The 21,243-nt window shown below is 38.3% G+C and overlaps 2 protein-coding genes across 2 annotated transcripts in view; one reads left to right on the forward strand and one right to left on the reverse strand.

Moving 5' to 3' along the window:
* On the forward strand, positions 1–1,953 carry LOC129448110 (ras-related and estrogen-regulated growth inhibitor-like protein). Its single transcript, XM_055210224.2, has 4 exons — positions 1–167; positions 278–331; positions 421–497; positions 734–1,953. The coding sequence occupies exons 1-4, from the start codon at positions 53–55 to the stop codon at positions 1,142–1,144; spliced, it is 657 nt and encodes a 218-aa protein (XP_055066199.2). The 5' UTR covers positions 1–52; the 3' UTR covers positions 1,145–1,953.
* A 63-nt stretch (positions 1,954–2,016) lies between these two features.
* plin6 (perilipin 6) overlaps positions 2,017–21,243 on the reverse strand; it is a 31,795-nt gene continuing 12,568 nt past the window's right edge. Inside the window, exons 7-8 of the mRNA XM_055210215.2 lie at positions 5,677–5,943; positions 2,017–4,037 (exon numbers count right to left, since the gene is read on the reverse strand). Of these exons, the coding sequence (XP_055066190.2) occupies positions 3,603–4,037; positions 5,677–5,943 (702 nt within the window). The 3' untranslated portion in view covers positions 2,017–3,602. The remainder of the gene's footprint in view (positions 4,038–5,676; positions 5,944–21,243) is intronic.

Below are 21,243 nucleotides of genomic sequence, written 5' to 3' on the forward strand. Positions count from 1 at the left end.
CAAACGGTGAGCATTTCAAAAACACGGGTTGTTTAAAGTTGTTATTGGTGAAATGGTTGTCCTGGTCAAACCGAGTCCTCAGCTGAACAGCAAAGCGATGGATGGAAACCAGAGCAAAGTGGATGCGAATGTTCTCCTACTTGGAGCGGAAAATGTTGGAAAGTCAGGTAAGCATGAATAACTTATCTGCACAAAAAAAAAAATTCCTTGATGATATTACATGTTTAATTTTACAAAGTGGCTTATTATTCATGAATCATGATGTATTCATTTGCAGCGCTTACCGTGCGTTTAATCACGAAAAGATTCATCGGGGAATATGGAGATATTGGTACGTAACGTTAAATGTATTAATTTACTCTGTCATGTATTTGTAGACAAAGCCTGAGCAGTCTTTAATTCCACTGTTTTCTTTTTTAGAATCAATATACAGTCATTTCGATAAAGTTGACGGACGAGACATATCCTTAAATATTTGGGACTCACTGTATCCACAGGTATGATGCTCTCTGTGCTGTGATTTTTTCTCTCTCAGTGTGTGGACTTCAACGGTGCTGCGCAGACCGATCGGCATATGACATCAATATACCGCGAGAGCGATCCCAAAGCTGTGCTTTGGAATAGTTCTCGCGGTACTTTGATTTCATGCGTTGATCGGTCTCGCGCAGCGCTGAATGAAGCAGACCAAAACACTTGCCCTCACGTGTGACCCTTTTAAATATTGTTTTTTTAGAGCAGCAAAACGACTGAATCTTTTAGCGACAAGCAGCTTCAATGGGCGGACGGTGTGATCCTCGTCTATAGCATCTGCGATCGCTCCAGCTTCGAGGTGGTCCAGCAGCAGGTGCAGCTCCTCCGCAAGACCAGAAAGCTCTCGGCGTCGGCTCCGATCATTATCGTGGGGAACAAGCGAGACCTGCAGCATCAAAGAGTCGTGTCGAGTGAGGAGGGTCGGCTGTTCGCGCTGTCCGAGGACTGTGGTTTCTTCGAGATCTCCGCGGCCGAGACGTACCACGGCGTGCTGCTGGTCTTTCACGAAATATTGGAATTAATCAGGGAGTCCAGGGCACTGAAAAAGGGAATGGTGGGGATTAAGGGCATAGTCAGAAGTGTGTCCGCCGTTTTTGGAAAGAAAAAGGAATAGCGAACTGAGTTTGAGATGATGATGACGATGATGTTAGTCGGATACAGTCGTTCTTGATAGCCAAGTAGCCTAGTTGAAAAGGACTAGTGCTGACTGGTTTTAGGGCTGCCCAGTTAAACTACAGGGGCTGTGATTGGAAAAGAACAACACTGTTAGAAGTTCAGGGTCCAGGATTGTGTTCCTGGTAGAGGACTGGTGGAGAATTGCGTTAGCAACGCAAAGATCATGGGTTCGATTCTAGAACCACACATTCTGATAGAAAAGTATTGTTTGAATGCAATGTAAGTCGCTTTGGATAAAAGCATCTGCCAAATGCAGAAATGTTTATGGTAAAGAAAAGTAATTTAAGGTCGTTGAAGCAAGGCAATAAGGGAATTATGGAAGATAAGTAAATCTGGGTCCAAGTCTGTCATCTGGTTTGTTGGAGAAGAAACAGCCCAACCTGGCCATTTCATAAAAAATTATACTTTTGCACTAAACAAATCTGAATTCATGACTCTGTTCCAGATATGGGCCCCTTTATTTTCCCATCAAAGTGTCCAGATGTGTAATAAAATGTAAATATATTGTATGTTTATTTCAATTGCAATCCATAACAAGAAGATGGAGACACAGTGTTATTGACTGCAGCTATAACTCAACTGCTGTTACAGTACTAACTAATTCAGTACATACCACACTATATTACAGACTGTAATCTTTCTCTTATATGAAAATGTAGGCTTACCTTGTTTACTGTATATTGATTGTATAATTTGTGTCAATTTAAAATTGTCAATTTCAATAAAGGATACATGTTGTTACTTGGACATTTTTTGTGAATTACTCATTTACTTGGTGGGGAAAAATATAAAAAACAACATTAGCATTTTAGCAAATGTTTTATTAAGTTTTGATTTAAACTTGCACTAGAAAAGCACTACAGGATACTAACAAACAGTAAAGAAAAACAAACTTGGACATCTAAATAGCAATTTAGCTATGCACAAAGCAGCAGAACAAACATTCAAATTATAATTGAAATTCTGTCCTTCTCGCTATTAGTTTACTTTCATTACTCATTCAGTTCCACTATGATTTATATGTTGTTTAGTAGAGTATTTAAACACCTGCAATCTTGCCAGACTAAATAACCATACGGCAAAAAATTATCTGGCCAAAAAATAAGTATTAAATATATGCTAAATACATTTTAAGTGAAGCTTAATTAAATATATTTTTTAATTTGAAAATATATTTAGTGTTAACCCTCATAAATTAACCTGCATTTCAAAATGTTCAAAATTCCAGGGGCAACAAATGCATTTCTAATTTTAAAACCCACTGAATGGCCAAAATATATTGGTGAAAATTTTTGTAAACATATTTCAAAATATACTTCAGCACACACTGTAAAAAATGCAGCATGAAGTTAAAACAACTTGGTTTTGCAAGTCAATTTAACCTACTATTTTAAATTTTGCCGGTGAAAAGTTGCCATAACTTATAAAATCAAGTTGAAATTGTTTAACTTAATTTTTTAAGTTAAAGTAACAAAAATATATGTTGATTTGACAAAAACTTTGCATATTTTTGGTAATATCGTTTTTGGCCATTTTTTGTATATTTTGAAATATATTTTAAATTATATTAGACATTTTTTGCCATATAGTTTACCTTGACTTCCCCTTTAAAATAAAAAAATATTGTATAAACATCAGCATTACAATATAAAATAGCCCTTAAAGAATTAAAGAGATATTTTTGTTATTGTCCAAGTAAAGTAGGGTTTAATCCTTGCCAATTTTTTCTGATATAGAGTTTTAAACAGTTGATTTCGATCTCGCGCCATCCTCCGCCTCTCTCTCTATCTCGCTCTCTTTCCCGCTCTCTTTCCCTCTTTGCCTTTTTGTCTTAACTATCAGCCATTTCATAACAACAGTGTATAATCAAAACAATGCTTAAGGTATATTAAGGTTAGGTGAAGCTAAATAAATATAGAAATGTTTTATTTGGTCTAAACTGAGTTACATGATAATATTTAAAAATACATATATGTTTTGAGAAACGGTTTACTATTCAAATTATTTTTATATAAATATCAACCTAATTCTTGAAGCACTGCCTCGACTAAACAGTTTTTTTTTCAGATTTATTAAAGAAGTCTCCAGAGTTATTGTTCGTTGTTTGTTAAATTTTCTGTAGCTGACAATTATAAAGATTAAGGGGTGGTTTCGCGGACAGGGATTAGACTAGTCCTAGACTAAAATAAATATAAGAGCTGTCCAAACTGAAAATAACTTGCACTGACATATCTTAAAATACATCAGTGCCGTTTGTTTGCCTTAAAATTCACACAAGTAAGGCATGTTTGTTAAAACTAGTTATATTACCCAATTAAACTAAGGCCTAGTCCTGGCTTAAGCTAATCCCTGTCTGGGAAACCACCCCTAAGTGTTACATTTGAAAAGAGTAAAATTTAATGTTCTGTGGTTTCCACCACAGGTGTGACCTGATCTTCAGATGAAGAGCCAGCGCTCAGAAACTCAAATGCTCGTTGGCTTTGTGTTACTAACTGCATAATGGGAACCATCAGAACCTCAGTAGCTGAGGAACGACGATGGATCATATCCGTAGTGGGCAATGTGTCACATTCTGGAGGGCCTGAAAGCTGGGCATCTAGCTTACGGTCATTAGCTGGGGCTGCAGGAGGAATCGGAGATGAAACTGGGCTGGTTGAAGGCCCACCTGCAGACCCACGACGCGAACGGGCATAAAGGCTTCTGCGGCGACGTGGACGACCATCCATGGCCTTGAGAAAGAGGCTGTTTGCAGAAGCGCGGCTGGATGAACTTTCGGGAAGTTCATCTGGACTTGGGTTGTTTGTTGCATCGAGATCAGAAACCCGTTTTATCTGAAAGAGTAGAAAACAAAACCAATACTCTGATTTTTATTTTGCTGATGAGATTAAATGTTTTAAAGTGATACTAAGGTCTAGAAACACTGGTCCCCAAAACATTTATAGGCCGGACAGGGCTTATCCTTGTCCCAGATTAAAATGCATGTTTAAGTTGCCTTTATTTAATAACATCCTGCCCTGCAATGTCTTACATATATCAGTACCATTTGTCTCAAGATGCACACCAGTATTGTTTATGTAAGGTATGTTTGTAAAAACTACTTAAATGTCCACTTTTTTGAAAATATAGCTATACTCATTTTCCAGCTCACCTAGAGTTAAACATTTGATTTTTACTGTTTTGGAATCCATTCAGCTGATCTCCGGGTCTGGTGTTGGCACTTTTAGCATAGCTTAGCATAATCCATTGAATCTGATTAGACCATTAGCATCGCACTCAAAAATAACCAAAGAGTTTCGACATCCCTCCCACTCAAAACCCGACTCCTCTGTAGTTACATCGTGTACTAAGTCCGACGGGCACTTAGCGGTATTACACAGTGCCCAAAAATAGTCCCCTGCTATTGAAAGTTACTAAGGGGACTATTTTCAGGCGCTGCGTAATATAACTACGCCTGCTGCAGCCATTTTACAGCAGCAAAGTCCTTATTACGCCAGAATGAGAGTAGCCTATAGTTCCTAGCCATATTGGCCTAGATAATCACAACTTTTAATTTTACGTCGGTCTTAGTACACGATGTACAGAAGAGTCAAGGTTTAAATAGGAAAAATATCGAAACTCTTTGGTTATTTTTTATGCTAATGGTCTAATCCGATTCAATAGATTATGCTAAACTATGCTAAAAGTGGTACCGCCAGACACTGAGATCAGCTGAATGGATTCCAAAAAATGTTTAGGGGAGCTAAAGACCTAGTCCTGGCATAACACTTAAGACACATGTAAATGCTTTTAAATATTATATTGTGCATATTTGTTTTTTTATTTATTTAATAAATATGTATTTGTGCTATCTTTAATATAAATGACACTTGGTATTTCATAACAACATTCATGCATATAGCACAGGTGTCAAAATCCTTCATTATTCCAATTTAATTCTTATTTGTCACTGTTTAATTTAATTCAAGTTTAATTTAGATTTTATATAAATCTCATGAAAACACGATGCACCCTCCCAATCTTAATTTAAGATATAAATGGGAGCTGTGCAAAAGCAATTTGTCCTATACTGACAAGACACACTGGAACAAAAACAGAAAATAACCTAGGACAGAACATTAAAGCAAGAAACAATTATATATATCCTTCAGTAATTTTGATGGGAACACAGAGTGACACATTTAGCTAAGTCAACCATGAACTCCATATAAACAGATTTATGTGTTTTGCAAAGAAATCACAGGAAAAAATACTTAAATAGGAAGAAAAATGATGAACACACAAAAGTGATGAACACACAAAAAGCCAAAAGCTTTCATACTATTGGTTCTAGGGTGCATGGTGTGCTTCATAACAGGACTCTAGTACCAAGTACCTTTAAGTACCAGATTCTAGAGTTCTCTACAAATAGGTTTGACAGCAAGTTTGTGTTTAGGACAAAAATCTTTTTTGCACCTGTATATGTGTTCTCACCAGGTCATAGAGCGGGGTGGTGTTGATGAGTAGCTGTATGAGGATCTGTCCCAGTTCCAACAAGTCGTCCATGATGCCGCGTACCTGAGAAGGCAGAGCCCGAATCTGGTGTACCGGAGGCAGACCCTTCAGTGCCTGCAAACCTGATGTGAGCCGAGCCATGAGCACAGAGCGCAGTTCCTCCGCATGAAGCACTCGAGATGTGTAAAACATCAGAAGCAGCTGCAGCAGGGACGCAACCATATCCATCAACTGTGTTAGACCCACCTGAGCATGAGATAAACACTTTATCAGGACACAAGTGGCAATTAAACACCCAAACATAATCTTGCCAAATGGCATTAAAACAATAATTAATAAAAAGACATGATGGTAGCACTTTTTCAAGACAAACGATTGAAAAACACTCTCAGAAAAAATCGTCCCAAGCTATTGGAATAGTACCCTTTAAAAATGTCCTAATGCATTTCATTTAGGAACAGATATGTATACATTTGGTAAACAACATTTGAGACACTTATAGGAACTATTTATGTACAAATGTGTTCATTTTGGTCATTTTTTCCTGACTAAATAATATGTCAAGATTTAATTTAGTTCAAATTGTGACAGTCTGTGAAAACCCAGCTTTTGAATGATGTACTGTTTCCTACATAAAATTATCCATAAAATCATAATGTAAAGAACATTCTGTAAAAATGTAACCTAAAAAGGGTTACTCCAGCAAAATATCAAATTTACCCCTTTATTTACTCACCTCAAGCAATTTGAGATACACATGTCCATCATCTTTCAGACTATCACATTTGGAGTTATTTTAGTAAATGTCCTGGCTCTTCCACGCTAAAAAAAACAGGGATCAGAGAACAACTTCTGACCCAAAAAAGTGCATTTTAGGTGATCCACACGGTTCCATGGGTTAATAAAGGTCTTCTGCGGGTAATCAATGCGATTTCGAAGAAAAATATCCAGATTTCAAACTTTATAAACTATAATAACTAGCTTTCGGTAACGATGCCATCTTGGACTCACAAAAGTTTTAGCGTGGTGAGCGTTGGTTGCCATGGTTACGTTGCGCAGTGACTTTTGTTAATCATGTGAGTCTAAAGGTAATCGCACACCGGACGTGCAGCTCAGCGTCGTGTCTAGGACAATTTGGAGGTATCGTACACCAGAAGTGCACATTAAAAAGCGCAAGCTTTGTCAGATAGCGTTTACTTCAAAATGCAAAATATACGTTAGCAGCCAATGTTAATTGTTAATGATTTGGGACAAATATGATGTTTTGGGATTTGAGCAACTTCCTGAGTCGTAGCTGGGCCCCGCGTACAGGCGCCGGTGTGCGTATACTCATAGAAAACAATGTGTTTGATTTTTTTAGAACGCTGTGGCACTGCTCGGCACTGAGCTACGCGTCCGATGTGCGACCCCCTTAAGATGGCACTGTAACCTAAAGCTAGTTATTATAGTTTATAAAGTTTAAAATGTAGATTTTTTTAACAATATCACATCTATATTTATTTTTGATATTAAAAGACCTTTATTAACCCCTTGAAGCCATGTGGATTACTTTTGTGAAGGATGGATGCACTTTTTTTGGGGTTCCATACTTTCTCATATAAGCTTGGAAAAGCAAGGACTTTCTCAAATAACTCCAAATGTGTTCGTCTGAAAGATTGATGGACACGTATTTCGGATTGCTTGATGGTGAGTACATCATGGAGTAATTTTGATATTTGGCTTAATTATTGCTTTTAATATCTTTAATATTGACTAAATAAAAATAAAGTAAAATTAAAAAAATAAATCAGTGACTGAAATCAAACTTTGATGCTCCTAATCTCAATTTTGGTCACATTTGTATTGCTGAAACTGAATTAAGTGGCCTGGAAACAGCTTGATCAAGTGGAAACAATGACTATTCACACGCTTTCAGCTCTGTAGTAAATCAACAAAGAAATTGCAATTGAGGTGAAAACTGGTATTGTGAGCAACATTGCTAAGCTTAATTAAACATCATCACAAAAACAAATGAGACAGCCCTGCATTCTTTGAGACCTTCCATCATAAATAATCTCATTCTGTTGCCGCGTTCTCTCTTTTTGGGTCTATTTTAAAATGTATTTACTTAATTTGGTTCATTTTGGTGCTTCATTAACATCTTCAGGTGGCCCACCTGTAAAAGGGGTCCATCCAATAGAAATACTTCCTTCTATCAGTCAGTACAGTATAGTTCTTTGGTACCATTTGAAGAGTTCACAAGTTCTCATCTACAGCCTGAATTCAAGGTTTAACTATGCTATTTCATTTTACAATATGTGACAGACAAATTGATTTAAATGAGAAGGACATTTTGTATTTGGGAATCTAATTAAAGTCTGGTTTGCATGCCCGCACGACCTGTCATGCCACAAGCAGCCAAGCCCTCACGTGGAGCCTCATCTGATGCCAGGCAACGTGAGTCTAAATACACAATGCTAAAATAATAGAGCCAGTCTGGCCAGCACTGGCACACACAGTCTTGCTTTGGCACTTGGACCCTTGTATTGCGGTTTGATTTAAGGAGAAAATGGGTCACCCAATTTTGAAGGTCTCTTTAATTTGTTCCCATCATCATTAAATGGCCCACACCTGCTTGGCGACCCACCACAAAGTCCGTGACCAAATAGTGATATAGGGTAATGGGGATTAATATACACTTATTCTGTGTGTTGGTTCAGGCAGCCTGGGATCTTCATTGAGTTTGTTAATGGAGACTCTTTAGGACACATTGCACTGGAGCTCTGGTTCTTTCAGTTTTAATTACTCTTCACCCTACTGCTGAGAAAACTCTGGCCCAGATTGGAGGACCCTGTAGACAACAGTCTATCTCAGATCTGCTGATCTCTGTCCTACAACCACATGCCTAGATACATTGTCAGAAAAAAATGGTAAAAAATGTGACCCTGAACTAAAAAAAAAAACATTTATTAGGGTACATTTTTAAAAGATTTTTTAATTAAGATTTATGAATAAATAAGCATTCCATTGATTGTAAGGATAGGACATATGGCCAAGTTAGAACTTTTAAAAAGTTCAAAAATCGAAATATTGAGGAAAATTGCCTTTAAAATTGTCCAAATGAAGTTCTTAGCAACACACATTACCAATGATAAATACAATTTATATAATATATTTAAAGTAGGAAATTTACAAAATATCTTCATTGAACTCGATCTTTACATAATATAACATTTTTGCCATTAAAAAAAAAATCTATGAGCAAATCTATGGTTTTGTGGACCAAGGTGGTCCTCCTTAGCTGTCACTGGGGCAGTACCCTTTTAAAAATTACATATTTGCACCTAAGGAGTTTATATTAGTATTTCAGAGGTACATATTTTACCAAAGAGTCCATATTAGTACCTCAAAGGTACATGATGGTATCAAATCTCACATTTTTTTCTCACAGTGAAAGTGTGTAAGAGGCCAATTGAAGTAAAATGTCTATCTAAGCTTGAGAAAAGTAAACATTTTACTAAACTATTCACATGTCATCCAAAATGTTGATGTCTTTCTTTGTTTTTTAAAGAAAACATTGAAGGATTTTTCTCATTTTAATAGACTTTATTGGACCCCAACAGTTTACAGTTTCAATGCAGTTTAAAATTGCAATTTCAACACAGTTTCAAAGGGCTCTAAACCATCCCAAATGAGGCATAAAGGTCTTTTCTAGCGAAAAGATTGTCATTTTTGGCAAGAAAAATAAAAAGTATCCACTTTTAAACCACAACTTCGCTAGCGCGACCTCATGTAATTGCGTAAGCAAATCGAAAGGTCATGCGTTACATATGAAACTCACATTTGTGGACCATTTTAAACAATAAACTGACACAAAAGACATTAATTAGTATCATTCCACATACAACGTTGGAACGGTCCTCTTTCTCCACACTTGTAAACACTGGGGCGGTAATTTCGCATACGTCATCCGCGACCTTTTGACGTGATGACGCATTACGTAAGGTCACGCTGGCACGTCACAGGACCAAAGGAAGACGAGAAGTTGTGGTTTAAAAGTATTTTCTTTCTTGACGAAAATTATCGTTTTGCTAGATAAGACCCTTATGCCTCATATGGGATCGTTTAAAGCCCTTTGAAACTACATTGAAACTGTAAACTGTTGGGGTCCAATAAAGTCTATTAAATTGAGAAAAATCCTGGAATGTTTTCCTCAAAAAACTTAATTTCTTCTCGACTGAAGAAAACAGAGTATTCATTTAAAAGGTTCTTTGTTGGCCTGAATGGTCCAATAAAAAAACCTTTAACACCCCAAGAACCTTTTTGTCGCACAAAAGTGGTACAAAAGGTTCTTTGTAGTGTATGTGTTAGACTATACAGTAAAAAGGTAAGAAACAAAAAATAGTTTATTTATTGCTTTTAAAAAGCATGTTTACACTCCTAAAAAGATGGGTACTACAAAAAAATTTTCAAAGCAATGCCATACACTGTAAAAAATGATTCTGAGTTTTAGTCAGGTGGACAAGTAAAATCATGTCCTGTCAACTTGCAGTGTCTCACTACGCACTAGGATGAGTTATAACAACCTCAACTTAAAGGGAAATTTAAAACTTTAAATAAGGTGTTCATATAACAACAAAACATAGGTTGTTTCAATTTTTTGCCTCATGCGCATGTGCCAGAATCTCTACGTCATAATGACGTACTACTTTAACGAATTTGAACAAGACGCGCCAGCGCCATTTTCTGCATGAGAGGACGAGATCGCTACACGAGTTGCTGATGGGAGAAAAAAGAAGACGAACGAGCTCTTATTTGAACGACTACAGATGTATTTTTATAGTAAGTATACCCCGATTTGTTCTTTCTTTCATGTAAAAAATAGGCTTGTTTTGTTTGTGTATTGATTTAAGACAACTTGATTGGTAAGTTAACGTTAATCAGGAGCCACACGCACATTTTTGCTAGCTATGCAGTGTTAGACACCGAGCTGTTAGACACGTGAGCAGAAAGAGAAGTCGTCTTTGACTAGTGTAAGTTAATGTTGGTAAATAGATAAAAACGTGTACAGATACTTAGCATGTTAATTGGTGTAAAATGGCCCAAAATAGCTTTTTCGCATGGTTTAAAGTTTTCAGGCACCGTGCCGGATCTCCGGCGGGCGGCGTTGGCTGCGAATTAAAAAAAAATATATATAATATTATATTAATATCATTTCGCGTTCATGCGTTCACCCACAAATAGGATGAGAGGAACACATCTTTTTCTCTCAACCAAACTAAACTAGCCAATCAGAAGTAGAATGGGGCGGGTCTTTAAGTGTGGTTGAGAGATCCAGCTGCAGGTACCGAGCGGAGACCGGAGATGTCACGTAGCAAGGAAACGTAGTCCGCAGGATGGAAAGTAAGTTTATAAAGAACAGGAAATATATGACCTAATTGATAAAGCACTTAAATAAGTGGCGCTGGGCATGGATAGAAGGAATGGGCAGAGACAGGCAGCATTTTAGAAGAAATTAAGAGAAGCAGGTGCTTGCATTTCAAATGCTGTCTCACGATATCAATATAAAGTTGCATTTGTGTCAAAACGTTTTGCTTGCATTATAATATTCTCTACGCACATGCGTTAACGCACGCATCCACGTGAACCAGATCCCACATAATCCTGACAAAAACACACATTCGCTGATGGTTTCTGAATCTAATTTGCGTGTGTGCGTTAACGCGTGCGATTACAGAATAGTATAATGACACACTCGTAGATCTGGTTTGTATGGAAGCCCGTTTCCGCCATGTTGCAAAAAAAAATAAAAATAAAACTCTGACCCTGCATATCAAAACTCCGAGATAGAAAGTCAGAACTCCGAGATACAAAGTCAGAATTCTGAGATACAAAGTCAGAATTCTGACATACAAAGTCAGAATTCTGAGATACAAAGTCAGAATTCTGAGATACAAAGTCAGAATTCTGAGATATAAAGTCAGAATTCTGAGATACAAAGTCAGAATTCTGAGATATAAAGTCAGAATTCTGAGATATAAAGTCAGAATTCTGAGATACAAAGTCAGAATTCTGAGATACAAAGTCAGAATTCTGAGATACAAAGTCAGAATTCTGAGATATAAAGTCAGAATTCTGAGATACAAAGTCAGAATTCTGAGATATAAAGTCAGAATTCTGAGATATAAAGTCAGAATTCTGAGATATAAAGTCAGAATTCTGAGATATAAAGTCAGAACTCTGAGATATAAAGTCAGAACTCTGAGATATAAAGTCAGAACTCTGAGATATAAATTCATAATTCTGAGATACAAAGTCAGAATTCTGAGATACAAAGTCAGAATTCTGAGATACAAAGTCAGAATTCTGAGATATAAAGTCAGAATTCTGAGATACAAAGTCAGAATTCTGAGATATAAAGTCAGAATTCTGAGATACAAAGTCAGAATTCTGAGATATAAAGTCAGAATTCTGAGATATAAAGTCAGAATTCTGAGATATAAAGTCAGAATTCTGAGATATAAAGTCAGAATTCTGAGATATAAAGTCAGAATTCTGAGATATAAAGTCAGAATTCTGAGATATAAAGTCAGAATTCTGACTTTGCATCTCAGAATTGTGACTTTGCATCTCAGAATTCTGACTTTATATCTTATCTATATCTGTGTGTTTTAAGTCGTTGCTAAGGTATTATGGGTGGTTGCTAGGCTGTTTCTGTTGCATTCTTTGTGTGTTTTAAGTCATTGCTATGGTATTATGGGTGGTTGCTAGGCTTTTACTAAGGTTTTTAAGTGGTTGCTAGGGTTTAGCTATGGTTTTCTATCTGATTGCTAGACAATTACTAGGATATTATGGATGATTGCGAGGCTGTTGCTCTGGCATTCTATGTGGTTGCTAGGCTGTTGCTCTGGTGTTCTTTGGGGTTGCTAGGCAGTTGCTATGTTATTATGGGTGGTTGCTAGGCTGTTGTTGTGGCATTCTGTGTGATTGCTATGCTATTTCTCTGATTTCCTGGCTAATTGCTATACTGTTGCTAGGGTATTATGGGTGGTTGCTAGGCTGTTGCTCTGGTGTTCTGTGGGGTTGTTAGGAAGTTGCTAGGGTATTATGGGTGGTTGCTAGGCTGTTGCTCTGGTGTTCCGTAGGGTTGCAAGTCAATTGCTGTTATATTATGGGTGGTTGCTTGGCTGTTGTTGTGGCATTTTGGTTGGTTGAGCTATTGCTCTGGCTTTCTTGGTGATTGCTAGACTATTGCTATGTTGTTCTGAGTGATTGCTAGGCAGTTGCTAGGGTTTTATTGGTTGTTGCTAGGCTGTTGCTGTGGCATTTGGTGTGGTTGCTAGGCTATTGCTAAAACATTATAGTGGATTGCTATGAAGTGGCTAGGATATTATGGGTGGTTGCTAGGCGGTTTCAGTTGCATTCTGTGTGTGTTTTAAGTCATTGCTAGGGTATTATGGGTGGTGCTACGCTTTTGCTAAGGTTTTTAAGTGGTTGCTAGGGTTTAGCTTTGGTTTTCTATGTGATTGCTAGACAATTGCTAGGATATTATGGGCAATTGTGAGGCTGTTGCTCTGGCGTTCTATTGGTTGCTAGGCTGTTGCTCTAGTGTTATTTGGGGTTGCTATGCTATTTCTCTGATTTCCTGGCTAATTGCTACACTGACAATTGCTGTGATATTATGGGTGGTTGCTTGGCTGTTGTTGTGGCATTTTGGTTGGTTGATTGCTCTGGCTTTCTTGGTGATTGCTAGACTATTGCTATGTTGTTCTGAGTGAGTGAGGCTGTTGCTGTGGCATCTGGTGTGGTTGCTAGGCTAATGCTAAAATATTATGGTGGATTGCTATGAAGTTGCTAGGATATTGTGGGTAGTTGCTAGGCTGTTGCATTCTATGTGGTTGCTAGGTTGTTGTTAGGCTATGGTATTTTAATTGGTTGCAAGAATATTATTATGGTTTTCTTGGTGATTGCGATGGTGTTGCTATAGCTTTCTGGGTGATTGGTAGTCCTTTTCTAGGGTATTTTAGGTGGTTTATAAAATTGCTAGGCTGTTCAGGGTGGTTGACAGAGAACTGCTATACATTTAATAGGGTGTCTTTGAGTGAATGATAGGCAGTTACTACAGTGTTATGGGTGGACCCATTTGGACATCTCTAATTATTTTTATTCTAATTATTAATTGATTTCCAGATGATTTCATCACACCAGTCTGTCCATTTTTAGGGCTTATTGCAACCATAAACACCTACGTTTATCTTCAAATGGTGTCTTTGATGACGGTATTTTATAAAAATGAAGGAAATCTTTTTTTGACATTCCTATTTTGACACTCAACAGCACAACAAGACATTTTCTAGTGAGTTATCTTGCTCGTTTCACTTGGGTATATTTAATTTTTACTGGCATGACATTGCGCGCACAGCTTGCAGTGACGTAACTGTGACATCTACTTGCAAATGGTCTATAAAAAATACAGCATGTGCTGGACATTTTAGATCACTCTAATTTAAATACCTTATCGATTATATAGCAATGCTCTGTCAATCCCCAAGCTACCCACCTACTCGTAACACTAACAGCCATCCATAATACTGTAGCAACTACCTATCATTTACTCACAGACACCCTATTAAACGCATAGCAGTTTTCTGTCAACCCCCCCCCCCCTTTAACAGACTAGCAATTTTATAAACCACGTAAATACCCTGGTAAATAATCACCCATTATGCCACAGCAACACCATCGCAATCACCCAGAAAACCATAACAATACCCTAGCAACCAATTAAAATACCCTAGCCCAGCAACAGCCTAGCACTGACATAGAATGCCACAGCAACAGCCTAGCAACCACCCTTATTATCCCATTAACTTCATAGCAATCCAACAAAATATCTTAACAACAGCCTAGCAACAACCAGTATAACCCTAGCAACTGCCTAAAATTCGCTCAAAACACCCTAGCAACAGTATAGCAACCACCCATTATACCCTAGCAAACGTCTAGCAATCATCCAGAAAACAAGAACAATAGCATAGCAACCAACCAGAGTGCCATAACAACAGCCTAGCAACCACCCGTAATACCCTAGCAACTGCCAAGCAACCTCACAGAATGCCAGAGCAACATCATAGCAACCACCCATTATACCTTAGCAACAGTCTAGCAGTCACCCAGAAAACCAGAGCAATAGCATAGCAACCACCCACAATACCCTAGCAACAGTCTAGTTATTACATAGATTTCAGATGAAAAAGCATTTACTACACAGAGCCGTAGTTCACTGAGAAGCTAGGCAAAATCGCATAGATTATCGGAGCTGATTTTCCTCAATTATGAACTCGATTTTGCCTAGCTTCTCAGTGAAATACGGCTCTGTGTACTAAATGCCGCTCCATCTGAAAGCAGCTGATGGCGATTTAATACTTATCAAGGAACCGGCTTTACTGATGAAACACGTATGAGAATCGCAGGTGATTTTTTGCACAGCCCTACTAGCAACCACCCATAATACCCTAGCGACGACTTAGAACACACACAGAATGCAACTGAAACAGCCTAGCAACCACCCATAATGCCCTAGCAACAACTTACAACAAACACAGAATGCAACAGAAATAGCCTAGCAACCACCCATAATACCCTAGCAATGACTTAAAACACACAGATATAGATGAGATATAAAGTTAGAATTCTGAGATGAAAAGTCAGAATTCTGAGATGAAAAGTCAGAATTCTGAGAGCAACAGCCTAGCAACCACATAGAATGCCAGAGCAACAGCCTCGCAATCATCCATAATATCCTAGTAATTGTCTAGCAATCAGATAGAAAACCATAGCTAAACCCTAGCAACCACTTAAAAACCTTAGTAAAAGCCTAGCAACCACCCATAATACCCTAGCAATGACTTAAAACACACAGATATAGATAAGATATAAAGTCAGAATTCTGAGATGCAAAGTCACAATTCTGAGATGCAAAGTCAGAATTCTGACTTTATATCTCAGAATTCTGACTTTATATCTCAGAATTCTGACTTTATATCTCAGAATTCTGACTTTATATCTCAGAATTCTGACTTTATATCTCAGAATTCTGACTTTATATCTCAGGATCCCGACTTTATAACTCAGAATTCTGACTTTGTATCTCAGAATTCTGACTTTATATCTCAGAATTCTGACTTTATATCTCAGAATTCTGACTTTGTATCTCAGAATTCTGACTTTGTATCTCAGAATTCTGACTTTGTATCTCAGAATTCTGACTTTATATCTCAGAATTCTGACTTTACATCTCAGAATTCTGACTTTATATCTCAGAATTCTGACTTTGTATCTCAGAATTCTGACTTTGTATCTCAGAATTCTGACTTTATATCTCAGAATTCTGACTTTATATCTCAGGATTCTGACTTTATATCTCAGAATTCTGACTTTGTATCTCAGAATTCTGACTTTGTATCTCAGAATTCTGACTTTGTATCTCAGAATTCTGACTTTGTATCTCAGAATTCTGACTTTATATCTCAGAATTCTGACTTTATATCTCAGAATTCTGACTTTATATCTCAGAATTCTGACTTTATATCTCAGAATTCTGACTTTATATCTCAGAATTCTGACTTTATATCTCAGAATTCTGACTTTATATCTCAGAATTCTGACTTTATATCTCAGAATTCTGACTTTGTATCTCAGAATTCTGACTTTGTATCTCAGAATTCTGACTTTCTATCTCAGAATTTTGAGATACAAAGTCAGAATTTTATTTTTATTTTTTTTACAACATGGCGGAAACGGGCTTCCATAGGTTTGCCTGCATGTGTGTGAAACGCATAGATCTTGACTGTAATGCTTTGCCAAAAGATTAATGCAAAAAACAAATGGACTTGACTAAATTCCTGGGTGTCTGAAAAGGCAAAGTCACATCATCATTTGAATTATAAACTGTAATGTTGCAGTATTCACTTCTAATTTAGGGTGCAAAGGTTGCTTGGTGTTCACTAATAAATAATAAATCTGTATTAAATGCCACCACTTATTATTCTATAAACATGTTTTAACCAATGGTGAATCTCATTTGTGTGCCCTATTATAACCATGCATATATGCAACCAAAGATTTTTAAATTCCTCATAGATCTATGTCACTTATTTTTACTCTTAAAGTGCACTACATTGATTTAAGTGCACTCCTGGTTTAAGTGACATCAGCTGGTTACGTCTACTATTAAATCTTATTTTGGTGCTGAACAAAAGGTAACAAACAACTGTTGTTGTACCACATCACTGGTAATTTATTTACAACAAAAGTATGCAAAAAGTGTACATATTTGAAATTAATGTTTTTATTTTTTCAAGACAGAGGGAGGGGGTGAAAGGATAAATGAAAAGAAAAACAAAGGATTGAACCAATAAAGGAGGTACTTTAACCATCATATATTTTACAGACAACAAACCAAAGGATGAGGACTGCAGCATTGCTTGGGCTGCCGTGATACATGCGAGAGACTCCATCTAAATTCATAAAGATATGCGAGGTAAGCTGAAACCTTTAAGGCATTGTTTCCCAATCCTGGTCTTCGGGCACCCCCTCCCAGAAAGTTTTAGATGTCTCCTTATTTAAAACACCTAATTTGACTCATCAGCCTCCTTCCAAAATGGTAAACATGTGTCCCTAACAAGCTGATGAGTTAAATCAGATGTGTTAAATAAGGAGACATCTAAAACTTTCTGGGAGGGGGTGCTCGAGGACCAGGATTGGGAAACACAGCTTTAAGGCAAAACAAGGGAAAATTGAACATTAGATCTCTTAATTTGCAGGGGTCTGGGGACTTTAAATTGTTTGTGAAATTGGTTATAAGTAATAGTACCATAATTTTCTTTTCATTCTACAAAGCCCAGTGACCATGAAGAGGATGTGATCAAGGGCGTGGTGATCGGAATCCTAGTGGTTGTGGAAAATGCGGAGCCTTTTCCAGAATTCTACAATGACGTTGCCCTGGTGATTGAGGAAGAAGTGGTGATGCGTCACCCTGAGTGACATACCTAATGCTTTTCTGAACCTGATTGGCCTGGTGTACGCATTAAACCTTGACTATCCAAAGGAATTAAAATTCACTTTTGAAGTGATACAGCGCCTGTTCATTGGAGTTGGATCACACTCTTGCACCGCAAGAGTTCACTCTTTGAAGAGCAAGTTGCTGAGATAAGAAACTATTTTCTTCTCCTTGTTACTATAAGCATTTACAGTGTTACACTGTTTTAAAGTTTAAGACCATTGTTATTTTAGATATTATTGTTTTAAAGGGATACTCCATCGTTTTGTCTCATTAAACTGTTGTTACCTTAAAGCAATAGTTCACTTTGAAATTAAATTCTAATGTTTTGGCTTGCCTCAGGGGCATCCGGGATGTGGGTGTCTTTGTTTCCGTGGTGGTTTCACTTTTGATGTTTTTGGGTCGGGCCGTTCTTGTCTGTCGGTCATGTGGTGCGGGTCTATGGGCACTTGGTAGGCATTGCCTCGGGGAGCATTCACGGAGGGGTCCGGATTGAACGGCTGTCCATCGTGGGTGCACGTTGATGGCCTTGGACACGGGGCGGGCGGTTTGTGTGGGAAAGCGAACACTATTTGTATTGTTTTTGCCCCTTGTGCACGGCCGCGTCTGTGCTTGGTCTGCGCATGCGCCGGAAGTGATCTCTCGCACGTGTACGTCACTCATTGTTTACACAGAACAGAGATTGTAGGTAAGACAGCTAATAGAAATTGTACTAATTTGTGCTTATCCGGGATGTTTAAACCGACATGAAAGAAAACAATTACGTATGCTCGCGCGAACTCAGCCAGATCCCTGCCGGCGCCTGCGCGGACTGGGCACGGACTTGGTTGGGTGCGGGGGGCGAGAACAGTGTGGGTAGTGTTCGTTTTCTCACACGGGCCGCTCGTTTCGTGTCTTGGGCCATCGGTGTGTGCTTGTGATGGGCAGTTGTTTGGTTTGGACTTCTCTGTGCATGCTCTTTGAAGTTGCGTTTGGTAGGTGACCGTGGACCTGCATTGTATGACTGACAGACAACAGCGGTTTGACCTAAAAATATCAAAAGTGAAACTACCGCGGAAACCAAGACACCTGCATCTTGGATGCCCCTGAGGTAAGCTAAAACGTATAAAAAATTTATTTTAAGGTGAACTATCCTTTTAACTGGGAAGAGTTGGTGCGTGCCTCTGTCGTCTTGGTGCGTGCACTTAGGAGCTGTGGCGTGCGGCGGCACTTTGGTGGCACTTGGCTTGGCCCGGTTCATTCGGTGGAGCAGAGCGGAGATGAGGTTGGAAATGACCAAGCACATCCACGTTTTCCCTATTTGGTACGAGTGGATATACAGTCAGATATGGAGGCACAAAATAAAACGTGGCGCTTTTAGAAGTGGGTTTAAAAGGGTAACTATAATCATTATGAGAGGGAGAAGGGGAGCAGATTTTTCAGGCGAGTCGAAGTACTCCCAAAAGTGCTATTCCACCATACATTGTGGTTGCCCTTTTTAACCCCCTTTTAGGGGCGCCATGTTTTGTTTTGTGCCACCATGTTTGATCGTGTGTACTTGTGTTGAATGGGGAAAGCAATGTGTTTGGTCATTTCTGGCTTCACCTCTGTTTGGTACCTCTGTTTGAATGAACTGGGCTAAGCTAAATGCTACCAAAGTGTCGCCAAGCGCCGCAGTTCTTAAAGGAGTAGTCTACTCATTTTTAATGTTAAAGTGTGTTATTACCTTGGCTGGGAATTGTTGGTGCATCCCTCTGTCACCTGTGTGCGTGCGCGTGGGCGCTGGGGCGCGCTGCGGCGCTTCGATGGCATTTGGCTTGGCCCCGTTCATTCGGTGGTGCCATTTGGAGGTGGAGTTGGAGGTGACCGGACACATCGGCGTTTTTCCTGTTTGGGACGAGTGGTTGTGCGGGCAGGTTTGGTGGTGCGGAATGGGGCATAGCGCTTTTCTAAGCGGATTTAAAAGAGGAACTATGTTTTGTGGCGTGGTGGCACTTGTGGGAGTACTTGGACTCGCCTGAAAAGTCCGCTCCCCTTCTCCCTCTCATAATAGGAGAGGGAGGGTGTTACTGCGCCAAGTCGAAGTACTCCCAAAAGTGCTATTACGTCATAAAATATAGTTCCTCTTTTAGAAAAGTGCTACGTTTTATTTTGTACCACCAAACTTGCTTGTATAACTACTCGTCTTAAATAGGAAAAACGTTGATGTGTTTAGTCACTTCTAACTTTATCTGTAAATGGTACAATTGAATGAATGGGGCTAAGCTAAATGCTATTGAAGCGTCGCAGCGCGCTCCAGCGCTTACGTGCACGCACACAGATGATAGAGGAATGTATCAACAATTCTTAGTTAAGGTAATAACATATTTTAATATTGAAAATGAGTAGACTCTTCCTTTAAGTGCACGCACTAAGGTGATAGAGGTATGTATTGACTCTTCTTAGTTAAGGTAATAACTAGGGCTGGGTTTTGTTAGGAATTTCACAATTCGATTCGATTCCGATTCTTGAGGCTTCGATTCAATTAGATTCGATCCAATTCGGTATTGATTTATTTTCTTCAATATCGATTCAATAATAAGTAGATGCACAATTAATTAAGTACCTGAGTAGCCTATATTTTAATTTTAGCTTTAGGTGCAGGCTTGAACGGAGTGCAGCTCCTGTTTGCCATCTTGCTGTTTTGGTAAGCGTGTTTTGGTTAAGCGTGTCTTGTACAACGCTGAACGCTCTCACTAGAGCAGGGCTATTCAGTTAGTTTGTCATGGGGGCCAGTTCATGAAAAGCATCTCAAATAAGGGGCTGAAGATATATCAGTGATTATGACTACATTTTCCTATATTTAAACTGCATAACAACAAAATCAGTGCATTGTACAACAGGCTTTTTCTACAAACATGTATTTTCAAACTGCATACAACTAAATTAGTGCATTGTAAGATGTCCAAGTAGGCTTTTTCTACATCCAGACATGTTCACATGTTGTATTTTAAAACTGCATAACAACATAAGTGCACTGTAAGATGCTTTACATTTAAAGGGGTAAATAAGAGCCATATCACACTCATTGAGAATTTGACTTATTTACTCAATTTAGTACACATAACAAAAAAGTTTACAATATGTAACATAACATTGTTTTATGCTGTTTTTGTCAAAGCTAATTATTTCACTACCCCTATTTAAACTACAACAGCCATCTTAATAATTGGCAAACATTAGTCTAGCTTCTAATAAGAGAAATTATACTTTTAGATTTCGTTAGAGCAGTAAAATCAGGTGCATGTTTGTCAGTAGATACGCGTTACTACTGTTACTAATCGTTTCAATGCGTTTCCTTTATTAAGACATCTAATGTCATTGTGGATAAGCAAGTCATTGAGCCGACATATCAAACAACAACCGTCGGAAAAGGCGGTTTTGTAAGATGGACATACAAGAAGTTAAAACAGCCATAGAGTCCGTGGTCTCACCCCTGTCAGTCATCCCGTCTTGATATGCGGGCGCGAGCGGCTCAACACGTGACA

The sequence above is a fragment of the Misgurnus anguillicaudatus genome, chromosome 10, assembly GCF_027580225.2.
Source record: "Misgurnus anguillicaudatus chromosome 10, ASM2758022v2, whole genome shotgun sequence".
Lineage (NCBI taxonomy): Eukaryota > Metazoa > Chordata > Actinopteri > Cypriniformes > Cobitidae > Misgurnus > Misgurnus anguillicaudatus.

What these genes read in the sequence shown, in the direction of transcription:
- LOC129448110 (XM_055210224.2), top strand. Translation starts at nt 53, where the DNA reads ATGGTTGTCCTGGTCAAACCGAGTCCTCAGCTGAACAGCAAAGCGATG. An exon ending in CGGGGAATATGGAGATATTG is followed by an intron (nt 332 to 420) that starts GTACGTAACGTT and finishes TTTCTTTTTTAG; the next exon opens with AATCAATATACAGTCATTTC. An exon ending in GGGACTCACTGTATCCACAG is followed by an intron (nt 498 to 733) that starts GTATGATGCTCT and finishes TTGTTTTTTTAG; the next exon opens with AGCAGCAAAACGACTGAATC.